Source organism: Microcebus murinus, chromosome 6, assembly GCF_040939455.1.
Source record: "Microcebus murinus isolate Inina chromosome 6, M.murinus_Inina_mat1.0, whole genome shotgun sequence".
NCBI classification, from domain to species: domain Eukaryota; kingdom Metazoa; phylum Chordata; class Mammalia; order Primates; family Cheirogaleidae; genus Microcebus; species Microcebus murinus.
In genome coordinates, this window is record NC_134109.1 from 6473493 (window position 1) to 6491409 (window position 17917).

The following is a 17917-nucleotide window of genomic DNA, read 5'->3' on the forward strand; positions in this document are numbered from 1 at the left end:
TGCACAGACACGGGCAGCAGTGGGCAAGGAGAACCTGTTCTCAGGGCCCCCCAATATTGTACACAGTTGTCAGCTGCAGTGGACAGGGTGGGTCATTCCCCAGACCTCTAGATGGCATGCTTGGCACAGGGGGTGGTGGCAGTGAGATGAGTGGGCTTTTTCTTAGGCCCCTGGATGGTGCACACGTGCACCAGCAGCAATGAGCATGGCAGAGCAATCTCTAGGCCCCCAATGGTGCACATGGGTGCCAGCAGCCAAGGCAGGCTGATCCCTAGGCCCCCAGATGGCACATGTGAGCACCAGTGACAGGTGGGTATGCCTGTCCTCAGGCCCCCCAGTAGTATGTGAGGGCAACAGTGGTTTTGGGCAGGGATGGGTCAATCTTGAGGTCCCCTGAGGGTGTGTAGGCTCCCGCAGTGACAGGCAAGGTGGGTGGGGCTCCTGGCCCTGATATGGAGCACACAGGCTCTGGCACCAGTGGGCAGGGCAGGCATCTCCCTAGGCCCCCAGTGGTATGTGTGGGTGCTCACGGTGGTGGGCATGGCAGATTAATCCCCAGGCCCCCAGACAGTGCACATGGGCATCGGTGGCAGTGGGCAGGGTGTACCTCTTACAGTAGCCATCCTATGACAATGAGATGATGAGCTGAGGACAGTGGAGAGAAAGACATAAGGATCCAGGAAAAAGCTGACATTGTGGAGCCATCACAGCCCTCCCAGACTGCCTGCTTTGGGGATCTTTTTACATAAGAGAAAGATTAACTCCTAATTTACTTTATGCCACTTTGATTTTGAGCCTCTACTTTAGGCGAGGCGTACAAGTCCTGATTCAGAAGTCATTTCAGACATATCAGAGCTCAAAACCCATTCTTAACAACCTCACTGAAGGGGGTGCTTTAGCAAATAAGGACAACGCAGCTGTGGGGCTGGTCGCCCGAGGGGGTGCGAGGGCAGTACCTTTGCCAGAGTGTTGCGGGATGCGGTGATACCCTCCAACATGAGCTTCACTGCCTGGGACAGAGGCTTCTGGGCACCCAGCAGCATGCTAGTCTCCATTCCGAAAGCTGCCTGGGGGAGAGAGAAGGGCCAGGTCATACTGGGGTAGGAGGACGGCAGACCCAGGGCAGACCTGGCACAATCAGCTGGAGACCCAGCTAAGGGTTTGCGTGCATCACACCAACTCCTCACAACAATCCATGACGATTCAAATCCCATGGCATGGTGTGAGGATTAAGTAGCTCATGGTACTTACTTGATAAACCTTGGCTCCCTTCCTTGACAAGATGCATTTCCCTAAAATGCAACTTTCTTTAGGTGTTCATTCTACACCCGGCGTCACAGTGTATTGTGGCAATAACAATGATAATGATGACTCCATTCACTGTCCCCACTTTTATATGGGGCTGCCTGACCTACCTTCACATGTGGTTTGGGGTTATCTGGGCCACCACTGAGGCTGCTGGGATGAGAGCCACGCTATTCCCCAGGGGAGGTGCAGAGGGAAGGCAGGCTTTGGGGCTGAGAGTCAGGCAGACCTGAGATCGAATCCTGCTTCTGCCATGGACCAGCTACACCAGGCCCTACACCTCTTAGTGTCCATTTCTAGAGAATAAGTTAGTGGCCTCGATTTGATGCTAGGTTGCTTTGAATATCCAAGGAGACAAAATATATGAAAGACATGTGAAACACAGAGAAGGGGCTACTGATACACTGGAGGAGCAGGAGGGGAGGAGAGGGGAGCAGAGGGGAGGGGAGGAGAGGGAAAGAGGGAAGAGGAGGGGAGGGAAAGAGGGGAGGGAAGAGGGAAGAGAAGAAGGAAGAGGGAAGAGGGAAGGGAACAGGGGAGGGATGAGGGGAGGGAATAGAAGAGGGAAAGGAAAAGGGAAGAGAAGGAAAGGGGGAAATGAGAGGACCCTCTGCCCTATGTGGCCCTCCTGGTAGCACCCACCCATCGCCCATCACCTTGGCCAGGATGTCTATGGTGGTGCAGGTCAGCATGTCCTGCATGGATACCGGGGTCTGCCCATCCGCCTTGGCTTCTAGAATCTCCACCAGCTGCTCGGCCTTTTCGTTGAACGTTTCCATCAAGCTAACCAAGGAGCTGGAGAAAGAGCACAGGCATCAACAGCCACCAAGACCAGCCCAGGCCAGAGGGCTGCCGTGTGCCCTCCCTCTCTGCAAGGAGGATATTGAGAGCAAAGGCAGGTGGCCCCTTCCAGCCTTTCTGGCCTCCCATCAAGGCCCAGATTGCAGGTTAGGGTTGAAGTGACTGGGTTCACCACTCCCCTCCACTCAGGATGGAGGCTGTCCCTTTGCCCCTGTCTTAATAGTTCCACGGGTGTGCCACTGTGGCCCCTCAACTCTGACACCAAAGGGACATGGCAGCGTAGAAGCTCTGGGGCCTCCTAGAGTGCACGATGGGGCTGCCTTGGTTCCCCTCCTATCCCTCTGCTCACATTGCCCACTCTCCTCACCTGCCCCGCCCAGGTGACCATCTGCAGCATTGTGTTTTCCCATTTCACTTCCTGTCCTTGAACAATCATAGTGCCCAATTCTATGTGGCAATGAGTCCTCAGATGCCACCTGCAGCCCAGAGCTCCCAACCCACAGGGCTCCCTGCCCTGGGAGAGCTCATCTCCCAGGCGTAGAGCTTAGAAAGAGATATGGAAGGATGCGCTCCAAACTCACAAAAACCGGCAACCCCAAGAGAGCTGGAAGAGAAGAGACTGCCACTTTGTACATTACAAATTTCTGAATTTTACTAAGAGACAGTGCTGCTTTTATAATTTAATGACATTTTTAACATAATTTAAACATATCAATCTGAGTAAAGGGTACATAGGTATACTTTGTCCCATTCTTATTCTTAAATAAATTTGAAAATTTGAAATTATTTCTCAATAAAAAGCCTTTTCAAAGAGAAAATGGGAGAAGAGAAACAAAAAGAGTAAATTTTATTTTTTTTATTTTTATTTTATTTTATTTTATTTATTTATTTATTTATTTATTTTGAGACCGAGTCTCACTTTGTTGCCCAGGCTAGAGTGAGTGCCGTGGCGTCAGCCTAGCTCACAGCAACCTCAAACTCCTGGGCTCAAGCGATCCTCCTGCCTCAGCCTCCCGAGTAGCTGGGACTACAGGCATGCGCCACCATGTCCAGCTAATTTTTTGTATATGTGTTTTTAGTTGGTCAATTAATTTCTTTCTATTTTTAGTAGAGAGGGGTCATTGCTCAGGCTGGTTTCGAACTCCTGACCTTGAGCAATCCGCCCACCTCGGCCTCCCAGAGTGCTAGGATTACAGATGTGAGCCACTGTGCCCGGCCCAAGAGTAAATTTTTAATTAGGAAAGAAAATCAGCTTTCCATTGCCCATCTGGCCGTTGTGCAGGCCCTGGCAGCAGTGAGCCTGAGGCCACAACTCTGATTGGTCAGTACGCTGTTGCTCCTAGGAGAGAGGGGAAAATCCTCACCTGGTCTGACTGCCACCTGCTACGATTCCTTCCTGTTACAATGGTGTCTTCGCTCCTCCAAAGCAGGACGTTTCTGCCCACCTCAGGGCCGCTGCATTTGCATCCCCTCTGCCTGGAGCTCTCTTCCCTCCACCCTCCACACCCCATGACTGTTCCCACCTGCACACCTCCCCTCTGCAGATGGACACCAGATGGCTCTTCTTCAGGGCGATGTCTGTTGAGCCCCAGGTAGGCCCAGCATTTGCCCTCATAGCACCCATGACTTGTTCTTCATAACATTTACATGGCTTGCAAGTATATATTTATTTGCAAGATTATTTGTAGTTGTCCTTTTGTTTTTAAAAATCCCATTCAAGGTGACTGTTTGGATAGCATGTGGCTGGTTATCATACCAATACTGAATCTCTGGCAGCTATTGCAGATACAAAATGCTGGGCCGGGTTGTCAGATGTAAGGTAAGACTTCAACTCCCCTGTCTTTTAAGTAAAGGACTGGGACCCAGGTCTTCCCATAAGTAAAATCTAGAAAAGTAGAAACTGGCAATTTACTCTCTCCATTTTATGAAATTTACATGACGGGCCAGGCACAGTGGCTCACGCCTATAATCCCGGTGCTTTGGGAAGCCAAAGTGGGAGGATTGCTTGAGGCTAGAAGCTTGAGACCAACCTAGACAACATAGCAAGACTTCATCTCCACAAAAAATAAAAATTAGGCAAGGCATGGTGGCTCACGCCTATATTCCTAGCACTTTGGGAGGCAGAGGTGAGAGGATTGCTTGAGGTCAGAAGTTTGAGACCAGCCTGAGTAAGAGCGAGACCCTGCCCCTACAAAAAAATAGAAAAATTAGCCAGACATGGTGGCATGTGCCTATAGTCCCAGCTACTTGGGAGGCTGAGGCAGGAGGATCTCTTGAGCCCAGAAGTTCAAGGCTGCGTTGAGCTATGACAACACCACTGCACTCCAGCCTGGGTGACAGAGTGAGACCCTGTCTCTGAAAGAAAACAACATAGTGCACCAGTGGTTCTTGTTTTCTCTTCATTAGTGAATTAGGGTTCCTAGGCTCAGGAATCCTTTCAGAAACTCTTACAAGCATCTTCCAACGCTTCTTTCGTACAACCTCATAACCTTGACATTTACAATAAAACCGTCATCTCTAAGATGACACCTCATCGTGAGATTAAAAAATAAAAATGAAGCAGAGGAAGGGCAGGTGCAGAGGAAGAGATGCCGGGAAGGGCACAGTGGTTTCCAGAGGGGCAGGGACGAGGGGGTGCAAAGACTGGAGGGGTTTAGGGGTGGATCAGGGTGAGTGGGGCTGACCTTCGTCTCTCGGATGCTAGGGAGCCACTGAAGGCTGCAGAACAGGGGAGTGGCACGGTCAGGGCTGAGTTTTAGCAAGATCCTCCCAGGCCCGTGAGGCGGTGGTGCATTGATTGAGGAGGGAGACAGGAGGCAGGGAGGTCAGCGAGGGGGCTGCGTAGCGGCCCTCAGAGGCTGGCCGGCCTCGCTCTCTTCCGACGACGACTCGTGCCCTCTCTTTGCCCTCTCCCTTCAGCTGGGTGAGCCCCCCCAGATGAAGACACCCCCTTGCCAAGGTCCCCCTGTGCTGAGCGGCCCGTGCCACCTCTGGCCACTCACCTTCGGCTGAAGGCCAGATCCATGACCCTGCGCTGTTTGTGCCAACGCTCGTAGTTGCATTCGGACACCAAGCCCTGGCCGAACAGTCTGCAGGAGACAAACACCCAAGCGAGAAAGTGGGGGAGGGACGGGGAGTGACGGCTGGCGGGGATGGGCTCACTTTGGGGTGGTGAAACGGCCCTGGAGCCGATCGATCCTGGTGGCAGCTGGGCCACACTATGAATGCACTGAATGCCACCGTACTGTGCTCTTTACAGGAGCTAATATGTGAATGTTATGTCCGTTTTATTACAATAAAAAAACCCAAAATAACAGGGTGATCGTGTTACCCAACCTACATCACCCCATATTCCCACCTGCCATCTGGAAGGGGAGGAGGAGGAGAGAAGGGCCAATGACAAGTGCAGTGCCACCATTTATGGCGTGCCTACGGCGTGCCTGGCAGTCAGGGCCCCGCACCTCGATGCTACACCCCCATCCTGGACCCCAGGGGCCCTGGCTCACAGCGGGGCTCTCCCGGCCTCCCACCCAGGCCTCCCACCTCGCCACCTTACCTCTCACCAAACACGGTCTGCAGCGCACGGTACATTTTGGAGTCCTTGTTGTACTTGGTTGACATCAGGAACTTCTAAACACCACCCCACACACAAAAAAAATCAGCATAAGCTCGTGCAGCCACGAGCAGCTGCGAAGGACTCTTCGGAGACATGCCCCAAGTAATCACCCCCAGCCGAGGCCAGCGACGGGGGGAGCACTTCACGCGCAGTCTCGCGTCACCCTCAGCCGTCTGACAGGGAAGTACCGTGTTCAAGGAATGTCAGCGTGTGGAGGGGAGGAAAGGGGGCACCGGGGGACAAAGCGACTCTCCCAGGGACATGCAAGTGGGGAGTGGTGTGGCGGCTGCCCCCTGCAGGGCCCACATTCAGGACCCACCCCGGGCCACCTTCCGGAGCAGCAAGACAGGAGAAGGCACACGCTGCTCTGAAGCCGAGTGGGAAGGGAGAGGCCCGGGCACCCAGCGCAGACGCGCAGCACAGGTGCGGCGTCCTTAGCACCAATATGGATATGATAGAGTACCAATATGGTTATGATAGAGTACTAGAACACACTTAGTCCGAAGCGAGGCAGGAAAGGAGAAGACGAGAACAAACCACAGATGGGACAAATAGAAAACAGTAATATGGAAGATTTAACCCGACCATATCATAATTGCATTAAATGGCCTTCTAAAGGCAGACAGTATCAGACTATATAAAATAGCAAGACCCAACTATGTGTTATCTGTAAGAAACCTACCTTAAATATAAAAGCCCAGATAGGTTAAAAGGAGAATGATAGAAAAAAGATATACCATGCGAAACCAAGCATAAGAAGGCGCAATGGCTATACAAAAACAGGCAAAATATATTTTAGGGCAAAGAATGCCACCAAGGATTAAAAAAGAATATTTCTAAGGATAAAAGGGTTGATTCATCTCGAAGACGTATCAATCCTGAATATGTACACACCTAATAACAGAACTTCAAAATACATAACGCAAAATGGATAGAACTGAAAATAGAGACAGAAAATCTACGACTGTGGTTGGAGAGTCCAACACTCCTCTTCCAGTCATTGCTAGAACAAGCAGACAGAAACGCAGTAAGCATTTGGAAGATTTGAATAACACTATTGGCCAGCTAAACTGACATTTCTACAACACCCCCATTCAACAATTACAAAATGCACATTCTTTTCAAGTGTTCATGAACATTCTCTGAGATCTCCCACTGGGCCATAAAACAAGTTTTAATCAATTTAGGATTGAAATCATGATATGCATTTTCGCTGACCTTACAGAATTAAATTAAAACCAATAACAGAAAGCTATCTGTAACATCCCATTATATTTAGAAATTGAATAACATACATCTAAATAATCCATGGTTCAAAGAAGAAATCACAAGTGAAGTTAGAAAATATTTTGAAGTGAATGAAAGTGAAAGTGTAACATCAACATTTGTGGTGAATTTGTGCTAAAGCCATGTTTAGAGGGAAATGTGTAGCTTGAAATGCTTGTATCAGAAAAGAAAAATGGTCTAAAATCAATTGTCTGAACTTTCTGTCCTAATAAATTAGAATGACAACAAATTAAAGCCAAAGTGAATGCAAGAGGACATAAAAAAATAGCAGAAATCAGTAAAATCAGAAATGGACAATAGTGGCATAAACCAACGAAACCAACAACTGTTTCTTGGGACAGATGAATAAAACTGATGAACCTCTTACTAGACTGACCAGGAAAATAACAGAAAACTCAAACAACTGTTCTCAGGAATGAAAGAGGGAATGTCACCACAGATCCTAGGGACATTGAAAAGACAGTAAGTAAATATTTATGAACAACTTTATGCCAATAATTTAAACGATTTAAGTGAAATGTACAAATCCCTTGAAAGACATCAAGTACCAAACTCAAGAAAGACTCTGAAAGCCATACATCAGCTGGGTAAGTTGAGAAGGAAACACTGACTTCTGCTCTAACATGGACAATCCTTGAAGAAACTATGGGCAGTGAAATAAGTCAGAGGCGAAAGGACAGATACTGTGTGATTCCACCTGTATGGTACTTAGGGTCGTCAAATTCATAGAGACAGAAAGTAGAATGCGGGTTGCCAGTGGCTGGGGGAGGGGAGATCGGGAGTTATTGTTTAATGCTGCAGCCCCCAACGCATGCACCCCCATCCATGGAAAAACTGTCTCCTATGAAACAGATTCTGATGCCAAAAAGCTTGGGGACCCCTGGTTTAATGCGTGCAGAGTTTCCATCAGGGAAGATGAAAAAGTTCAGAGATGGATGGTGGTGATGGATGTACAAAAATGTGAATGTCCTTAATGCTGCTGAACTGTACACCTAAAAATGGTTATGATGGTCGATTTTATGGTATGTACATTTTAACACAATTTAAAATTTAAAAAACACAAAATTTTAAAAAATGAATGTATAATTTAAAAAACAGAAACTTTCCTCAAAGAAAACTCTCCAGGTCCACGTGGCTTCACTGGCAAGTTCTACCAAACATTAAAGGAAAAAAAAATAACACCATTCCTATACAAACTCTTACAGAAAATAGAGGAGGAGGTAACACTTCCCAACTTATGAGGCCAGGAGTAACCTATTATCAAAACCAGACAAAGGCATTACGAGAGAAGAATAAATATAGAAACAAAAACCCTTAGCAAATTGAATCTAGCAATGCATAAAGAAAGATAGTCTGTCATGACCAGGAATGCAAGGTTGGTTTAACACTTGAATATCAATCAATACAATTCACCATATTAATATGTATCTTTAAACGTCTCATTAAGCATGGGGTGTTTTTTTTTGGCATGGTGTTTCACAACATGCTTTTAAAAGTCTTAAATGGTGTCAGTGTTTGAAATTAAACTTTTTTTAAAAAGTGACTTTTAACATTCTGTTAGAGACACCATGGCTATTCAACCTGTCTCGTGATCTGGATCCTGGGCTGAACTTCATCCCTCTCAGAGTCACCAGAGCCACCCTCATGCAGAGCATCATGAGCCCACACATCTGCTGGGCACCCACTGTGAGAATAACCCATCGTTGTTTATTGAGCAATTGCTATGTGCCAGGCAGGGGCTAGACGGCTCACACACATCATTTCAGTTCCATTCCTACAACCACCCTGTAAGAGAGGCATCATCCCTATTTCACAAACGAGGAAACTGAGGCCCAGAATGATGAGGCAACTTGTGTAGGGTCCCACGGCCAGTTGGTCGCAGAGCCCAGATTTGAGCCTAGTTCTGCCAACTACAAAGTAGATGCTCTGATGCCCGTTCTTAGTACCTTCTTGGCAGACATTACAGATAAGGCAACCTGCCTCAGTTTCCTCATCTCTAAAATGGGGACTAATAAGATCCCTTCTTCCGTGAGCATTAAATGGGTTACCAAGTGTGGCGTGCATAGCAAAGTACACAGCCCATATTAAGCACTGTTTCAGGATCTTTTGACACTTCATTTGTTATATAAACCAATCAATAGTTCATTCTCATCACAGCCCTGGGAGACAGGGTTATAATTCCCATCTTGAAGATGAAGGAACTGAGGCTACGAGAGCTAAAGTAAATATGTGCACACCAGCTGGACAGAATTCCCGACACAAATGGGGACAGCAAAGTTCCCATTCACTCCCCACATTGAATAGCAATGCCTGGAAGAGCCCCCAAACGGTGGGTGACTACAGAGAAAGATGCCCTTCCTTTTTGATCTTTGGGAAACCATCCCAAATACACCTGGCTCTGGAACATTCTTCCACAGTCCCTGGGACCAAGCTTCACACCCCCAACCCAGGGAAAGGGAGGGGCCTCCCCACAGAAACCATCCCGCTGCCTACCTTCACCGACTCAGGGCTCGTGACGATGACGGAGGTCTTGTGGAAGACGTTGACCCGCACGACAGGTCCGTACTTCTTAGCCCTGAAACCAAAGTGACCCGAAGGAAGCTGTCACCTCCCCGAGACATGAGTTTCAGCAGCCCCACCCAGTAGGAGAAACAGAAGTGGCCCATCCCAGAAGGTACTCAACCCGGACCATAAAACGAGCGCTGCACTGGGGACCCAGAGGCCTGGGGGTGAGGCTCTGCCCGCTGGGCCTCAGTCTCCACATCCATGGAAGAGGGTTGCAACGCCCTCCTTTGATTGCCCCAAAAGGTTGTGCTAGGAACCAAATGGTACAGTATCCTTGAAAGCGCTTTGAAGGGTGTACAGTACCGCCCCAAACAATGACCGTTATCTCATTGTACCCCCACCCAGTTTACAGATGGGGAAACTGAGGCTCAGAGAGCTTCTGATGGCTGGTCTAAGGGCCTGCAGTTGGCGAATGGCAGAACTTGACCTCCAAGCCAGTGCCGTCTGCCTCTCCACTCAGGGGACGATCTGCTGGGGCTGGGGCCCTGGGCCAGGGGAGGGTGGGGCTGGGAGTTTGTGTGCTGGATTGGGTGGGGGCCTGCCCCGGGGGGACATGGAGTAAGGGCAACCAGTGACAAGTTAGAAAACCCACCAATCCAAAAACACATCTTGGAGTACTCGGCCACAAACTTCGTCCTTTTTCCAAAAGTAGGGGAGGTGTCCTAGAAGGAAGCTAGAAGAAATAGGGAACGTTAGGCTTGCCAGCAGTCACCACTAAAAAGTGCTCCCTTCCCCACAGGACACTGAGTCTGCGTGACTAGACCCACTTCACAGACGGGAAGACTGAGGTTCGGGGAGGTTATGGTGCTGGCTCGGGGTCACCAGGCAGCAAGGATGCAGACAGGATGCAAACCAGGTCTGACCAGCTCCAAGGCACAGAGGTCAGGGGCTGGCACATGGAAAGGTCTCAAAAATAACTTGTGACACGCCATCAGACAGTCACTGGATACTTACTCTGTGCTGGCACCACGCTAGCCTCACCCCCCAACCTCCCACATCAGCCAGTTAATCTGTTATTGACCACATTAGAGGTAGCACAGCCCGGACGGGAGAGGTGAAGCCACCTGCCCACCGCTGCACAGCTGGGACCCGGGCTGCCCAAAGCCCTGCCGCCTGGGGGAGGGTTTGGTCGTGTACGTCTGCAGTGTGATCACCAGATTGCAAACAAGCCCGGTGGGGGTCACCCTGAAGCACATCCCAAGGTGCCCATGACCTCCTGTCTCCTCTATGACTTTATTCCAATCAAGGTCACTGTAGCGTCCCAAATGGGGGATGACAAAACTGCACGTGGAGTTGCTGGGTCATGGAACTCATATTCTCCCAGGGAGAGACGGAGAGTAAATAAACAAACAAACAAGTATGATGTCAGAGAGTGACAGGAGAAAAACAGAACAGAGCATGGGGGAAAGGAGTGCTGGGATGGCCGTGCGGGTGGCCAATGTACACGGGCAGGGCAGGGAATTCCCTCTAAGAGGTTGACCTGTGAGCGGAGACCTGGGAGAAGAGAGGAATTTGGCCACGCAGGTATCTGGGGGAGGAGCAATCCAGGCAACAGCAACAGCAGGTGCAAAGGCCCTGTGGTAGGAGTGTGCTTGGACAGCGAGGCGGCTGGTGTGGCAGGTGAGTGGCCTTGAGGGAAAAGTAGTACAAGATGGGGTCACCAAAGTTGGGGGCAGATACAGAGAGACTTGTGAGCTGCTGGCCCGACTTTTGCTTTAACCTCGGTGGGAGGAGGCACTGGAGGGTGTTGAGCAGAGCAGAGCTGGAGTCCTGCTGGGTTTGAACGGGCTGTTTTGTGCTGTGCTGAGGATGACCCAAGGGCAGAAGCACAGCAGGTGGTCAGGAGTGTGCGCTTGGAAGCTGGAGCCCAGGGGACGTGCTGAGAGTGGGGGTGGGGGGTCGTGAAAGAGGACGCCCCGGGGCTGTGGGCCTGGGCAACGGCAGCAATGGATGGAGCTGAGATGGGGAGGACGGAGAAGAAACCTGGGGCAGCAGACGCCACGGTGCCCGCCCTGCGCCAGGGCTCTCCCTGACTCTGCCCAGAAGGAGGGCAGGCTGGAAGTCCCAGGAGATGACCATGTGGCAGTAGTCCTGTCCTAGTGACCCCAACTCCCCTTACCGCTGGTGGGGTAGCTCTGGGGCACACACTGTACACAAGCCCCCAGAGTCCCCAGGGCCATTGCACCTCAGTTTCCCCCAGAGGGAACTTGTCTTACTTGGGTTTTTTTTACCTTCTTTCTCTGTCCACTCTTCCCCCAAGCTGGGATCACCCCTCAGAAACCACTTACACTCCATGTCTTAGGGTCAGCTTGAGGGGAGCGGGGCACAACTGAGACAAGCGGATCAAACAGACGACATCAGGGGCTCGGCCATGGCCCTGTGAGGTGTGCGGTGACCTGTCCAGCGAGCGAGCAAGTGGGATGTCAGACACTCGGGTCCGGAGCGTGGGGCAGGGCTCGCCGTGGAGAAGTGGTGTTTCCAGCGCCCCAGGGGGATGAGTGGAGACAGAAGAGGGCTAAGGACTGAGCCAAGGGACAGCCAGCCAAAGAGATGGAGCAGGGGCGGCGGGAGGAAGGAGCAGAGCCAGCAGAGAGGGGAAGCCAGGCAAGAGAGCAGCGCGGGGCGGCAGGGCTGGGCTCTGCCCAGGCTGCTGCGGGGCCGGGTCCCATAAGGACCCAGGATGACCACTGGGCCCAGCAACACCGAGGTCACTGGGGACCCTGACCAAAACAGGTTCAGTGGAGAGGTAGAGGCCAAAGCCCGAGGGGTGGTGGGTGTGAGAAAGAACAGGAGGGGCGGAAGTGGAGGCCCAAAGCCAGGCAGGGGTGGGGGTGGGGCTGCTGCAGGGTGGGGGCAGCAGCTGGAGGGGAATGGGAGGGGGGAGAGAAGGGCTTTGTCAGAGCCGGGGATTCTGATAGCGGATTATATAAAGAGAGGAATGAAGCAGAAGAGAAGGAACACTGGTGATGGGGGTGGGGCCAGGCCCGCGGCACAGAGGAGCAGGCTGGCCGCAGCACCCTGGGCAGCAAGAACAGGCGCAAGCCGAGGCTGGGCAGGCAGGTGGGCAGCTGCAGCAGGCAGCGGAGCCAGGAAGGAAGTTCTCTCCCGCTGCTCCCTTTGCTAGGGCAAGTGGGAGGCAAAAATAAAAGCTGCGACTGTGGATGGAGGGGGAGGTGACAGGGTTGAGGGGAAGCAATACGCCTCTGGAAGAGTGGGAGAGCAAAATGGGGGGGAGGTGAACTGTGGCCCCGGCAGGGGGCGGCCTACAGGAGAGTGGCCTTGAACCACCTGCAGGAAGACGGGCCACGAACATCACGCACAACTGGCTGTATTTCCAGAATCATCTAGCATCCTCACTCCCACTCCCCAAGGCTTACATTTTGGGGGGACGTTCTCAGTTTTGAGGCACCTGAGTCAGGACAGTCTGGACCCTACGTCCCCTTCCATGCCTGTCTGACCCCAGATCCTCCACCCTAAACACTGGGGTCCACTGCCACCTGGGGAGGAAGGTGAGTGCCACCTCAAGAAGGCAGAGAGCACTAAAACCCATTCCTTCTGCTTCCTGCAGGGGGCGCTGGGGAGGAGACAACACAGCAGGGAGACCAGGTGTTAGAAATGGGCAGGTAAGGCTGAGGGGACGGCAGAACACTGGGATTTGTTGTCAGCACCCCAGGCAGACAGAAGCTGTCCTGGCATGCCCCTGGTCATAGACTGGTATGGCAGAGAAGCCAGGGAGGGAGGGCAGGCAAGGATTCCCCACCCTGCACCTCCCAGCCATGGGGCTTCCTGTAACACTGCTATGGGCTGGCTGGGAATCCAAGGTTTCCTGTGGGCACAGTTACCGGAGCAGAGGTCATCTGGAGAGCCCAGTGTGAAGCCACCCAGAGGGATGAAGGGAGCCCACGCAATGGCTGAGGAGGGGGCTACCCACTAGGGGGACAGTGAGTGTGAGGGGCCATGACCATGCCTTGTGCCGGAGGGACGGGGTGGTGAGTGCTCCGCCAGGCACCCAAAGTCCATTGATGCAGCACCCAACAGGGCCAGCAGTGGGACTCCACCACGGCTAGGAGCCACGCTGCTCCTTGCTGAATGCTCCCACCCAGCCACTTGACAAGTTGGAGTGGAACCGGCACTGCCCCGGAGTCAAACTTGAAAAATGTATTCCAAAATAAAAACTGGGAGACAGCGACTTTTCGTCGCTGAGTTTACATCCATTCCCCCAGGACCAGGAGAGTAGGGGCTGAGGAGGAAGCTGAATCAGTGGCAGAGGAATAAAGAAGCTATAAATGTTTGTGTGGGATCTGAGTGTGGGGGTCTGAGCTCTCAGCTGTTACGTGGATTGTTGCAGTAGCATGTTGCAATAAGAGCACAGAGGAGGGCCCCCCCGCAGAACAAGGAGGATGAAGGGACGCCTCCTGCAGCCAGACAGTTCCTTCCCTGCAAGCTGGCAAAGCCCTGGAACAGCAAGGGGCAATGCCACTCCTGGAGACTCAACACACAGATCTCTTGTCAACCACGGTGTTGCCAATCATGGTTTAAAGATCCAGGCTTTTAATGCCAAAGCATTTGATTTGTGCTAGAAGTCCCAGAACTTTCATTTAGTGCAGTTTTATATTTGACCACCAACCAATTCTTAATCCAAAATTTTTTATATGCATTGTTCAGTTCACCTCCTTAGAATAAAGAGCCCAACCATAATTATATTCATCCTCCTCCCACCCCTCCCTTCCCCCCTACACACAGACGTAGGTCACATGTAGACTCTGTGGCATAAGATTTGGGGAGAATTTATCCATAAAAAGGAAGGAAATATGGACACATGGTATTATTACATGGATGAACCTTAAAAACATTATGCTAAGTGAAAGAAGCCAGACACAAAAGGCCACATATTGTATGATTCAATTTATATGAAATGTCCAGAATAAGAAAATCCATGGAGACATAAAGCGTATTAGTGGTTGCCAGGGCTGTGGAAGGTGCGGGAAATGAAGAGTGATGGCTCATGGGTACAGGGTTTCTTTTCTGGGGTGACAAAAAAGTTCTGCAATTAGTGATGATGGTTGCACAATGCTGCGAAGAGACTAAAAACCACTGAATCGTACACTTTAAAAGGATAAATTTTATGGTATGCAAGTTACATTTCAATTTTTTTTAAAGATGATTTAAGTTCTGCCTTCTCAAGACAGAGAGACGTGAGCAGGTCACTTGAGTTTATGACAAGGCCAAGTAACGATGAGACTTATCAGAACAAGCACAAAACTCACTCAATTCCAAGCGTCGATGGCCAACTTGAAAACTTGAAAGGGTGACAGTGTACATAACAGAACTGGTATGAGATTTCCACCATTTCAACTTGAATCACTATTTATCGAGTGTCTACTACGCACGTACCACGTGCTGCTGTGCTAGACGTCAGGGACACAGCAGTGACTGAGACAGATGTGGGCCCCACGTGAGAGACAGACACTTAACAAGCAGTTGCACAAATAATTACCCAATTAACATTATGCTGTGAAGGAGAAATCACACAGTGACTTAAGGATTTATAAAAAGAACATAACATATTTAGGGGAGCAGGAGGAACCTCCCCGAGGTTAAGTTGGCATTTAAGCCAAACCTGGAAGGCTGGGGTTAGAACCACCCAGGCAGAGCTGCTAAGCAAGGTGGGAAAAGACACTGGGAGGGCAGACAGCCAGCAGGGACAACAGTGTCCTCTCTATGTCACCAGCCAGCCACATAGCTCTTTCCTGAACCCACCAGAGACTCAGGCTGCTAGAGCCAGTACATCTAGCTTGTGCTGGAGATAGGTACCTTCCAGAAGGTTCATGTCCTGAGATTTTAAAAAGTGTGTCTAATACCATTGTTTATTCATTCATTCAACAAATATTTATTGAGCATCTGCAACATGCCAGGCACTGGGGACACACAAGCGAACACACAACATCCCTGCCCTCCTGGGGCTCACATTCTAAAAGGGGAGACAGACAGTCAACAGGTGAACAGACAGTCAACAGGTGGAAAGAAGGTAACTTCAGGGGTGATGGCCTCATAAGGAGTTTGGGGCCGGGTGGGCTTTACACAGGCTGGTCGGGGAAGACCCGTTTGAGATGAGCAGAGGAAGAAGCCCACCATGCCCAGGCTGGAGAAAAGGGGAACAGGAAGATCCTGGGGGAGGGAAGCTGCTGGGGGGTAGGGAGCAGAAAGACTGGGACTGCAGAGAGGAAAACAAGAGGGAAGAGAACAGCAGCACAGAGTGGGTTCGGAGAGCTCAGCAGGGGCCCTGCTGGCCATGCAGCGGACTTGATTTAGAACTGGATTTAGTTCTAAAGTGACAGGAAGCCCTCGAAGCAGGGAAGTGACACATCTAATTTAAGCTTCACAAAGCTAAGCTTCTGGTGGGGGGGTTGGTAAGTTGGATGGGGGTGGGGGCAAAGAATGGCATGGAATCACTAAGGAGAAGACAAATGGGAAGTCCCAGGACGGAAATACAAAAATGGGAATATGACCAAAGTACAGTGTGCTCTAATCCACGTAGACCCTGTCCAAGTCCAAAAGTTACTAGCACCTGCTTTGGAGCCAGGCTGACCTGGGTTTAAATCTAAGCTTACCAAACGTGTGACCTTGGGCAGGTGACTTCGCCTCTGCGAGCCTCAGTCTCCTCGTCTGAACGATGGGGTAACAATAGCGCCTACCTGGCAGGGTTGTCGCTGCCAGCACGTTTGTGAGGCCCAGCCGGGCGCGGTGGGCGCCCAACAGCTGCTGCGGCTGTGAGTAATTTGTTACTAAGAATAGTTAGCGCCCCTCTCCCGGCCGCAGTCTCCAAGCGGCCCCGCGCAAAAGGCGAGGCCTGACCCCCGGCCTCGACGCCGGCTCAGACGCGGCCCCCGGCCTCCCGTTCGTTCGAGCGCCCCAGCCAGGCCCCGCCCCCCACCCCCCTGCTCACCTGGGCCGCGGCGGCCCGGGGATGTGCTCGTAGCGGCTGCGAGCGCGGTGCACGAAGGTGCAGCAGAGGCCGAAGGCAAGCAGGACGGCGGTGCCGAGCAGCAGTAGCCCGGGGCTCATGGCTCCGGGGCAGGCGAGGCCGGGGTCGGAGCCGGGCGCCGAGGGGCCGGGAGGCCGCGAGCCGACTCAGCTGTCAGCGCCGCGCGCCGCCTCGGCCCCAGGCCCGGCGCGACCCAGCACCGCCCCCGCCCGCTCGGCTCCGCCCCCGCCGGTTCCGACCCCGCCCAGGGCGCTCAGTCCCCGCCAACCACGTCTCCGCCTCCAGCTCCAGCTCTCTGGGCCCGCCCACGCTCCGCCCCGCCCCCCAAGGCTCCGCCCCCCTCAACACCTCCCAGGCCCATACACTGCCCAGAGCATGTAGTCTCCACCAATCACAACTCCGCTTCTGGCTCCGCCCCCGCCTCCTTCAGGCTCAAGCTCCGCCCCAACAGCAGCTCCGCCCACAACGCGTTGTCCCTGGCAACACCGATTCCTCCGCGCACTGGCCCTGCCCAACACCGATTACTGGCGGCGGCGCGAAGTCCTGCGGGCTGGCTCCGCCCTCTCTGGCGACTCCGAATAACGGCATCTCTCCGCGTGGCCCGAGGCCCCTTCCTTTCTCCCTAAAACCTTCCTGGAGACCCCATCCCCGCCTCCAAATCCCCGCGGTACACCGACTCTTCCCAAACCGCCCCCTGGAGCCCCAGGCCCCCAAAGTTGGCGTCTCCAAGTGTCCCCAGGACGCCTCCCTGCCCGCCCGTCCACGCCGAGCGCCGCGGGGCCCAGGGGAGGTGACCGGGACCGCGGTGGGACGCGGAGGCGGCTGAGGGCGCACAGCTGGCCCCGAGGCTCCCCCGGGGTCGCGGCGCCTCTGGCCCCTCCCGCCAGGGGACGCCCGTCCGTGGCGCTGCGGTCCGCAGCGGGCGCCTGGCACGCAGGGCCGCCCGCGAGGGAGGCGGGCGACGTGCGCGGGGTGGCGGAGAGCTGTGTCAGAAGTAACAGCCGAGGCTTTCCTCCCTGGGGGTCCCGCTGCTCCTTTCCCGTCCGGTGGGACCGGGAGGCCGGCTCTGGGCCCCCGGAGTGAAGGCAGCGGACGGGCGGCCAGGCGTGCGCGCCCCTACTCCGGATAGAGACCCCCGTGCTGGGCAGGGGCGCCCAGGAGGTTAGGTGCTGCGGGGCCCCCACGCGTGGGCCGGTCCTGGACAGGTCCGGGGGTCGGAACACGGAGACCTGCGGACCCCCTTCCCATGTACGGCCTAGGACAGCCGGGCCGGGGACAGGGGTGCGTGCGCTGCGGGGTGGCGGGAGGGCCAGGTTTAAGAGCTGTGCCCCGCACGGAGGAGGCAGGATTTCTGCCCC

General features: G+C 52.9%; 1 protein-coding gene across 1 annotated transcript in view; it reads right to left on the minus strand.

Annotated features, from left to right (window-relative positions):
• The window catches only part of CYP46A1 (cytochrome P450 family 46 subfamily A member 1), a 35602-nt gene extending 18869 nt beyond the window's left edge, over positions 1-16733 (minus strand). Inside the window, exons 1-7 of the mRNA XM_076003724.1 lie at positions 16521-16733; positions 10167-10247; positions 9503-9584; positions 5663-5736; positions 5109-5195; positions 1962-2100; positions 957-1067 (exon numbers count right to left, since the gene is read on the minus strand). Of these exons, the coding sequence (XP_075859839.1) occupies positions 957-1067; positions 1962-2100; positions 5109-5195; positions 5663-5736; positions 9503-9584; positions 10167-10247; positions 16521-16639 (693 nt within the window). The 5' untranslated portion in view covers positions 16640-16733. The remainder of the gene's footprint in view (positions 1-956; positions 1068-1961; positions 2101-5108; positions 5196-5662; positions 5737-9502; positions 9585-10166; positions 10248-16520) is intronic.
• Between the last annotated feature and the right edge of the window lie 1184 nt (positions 16734-17917).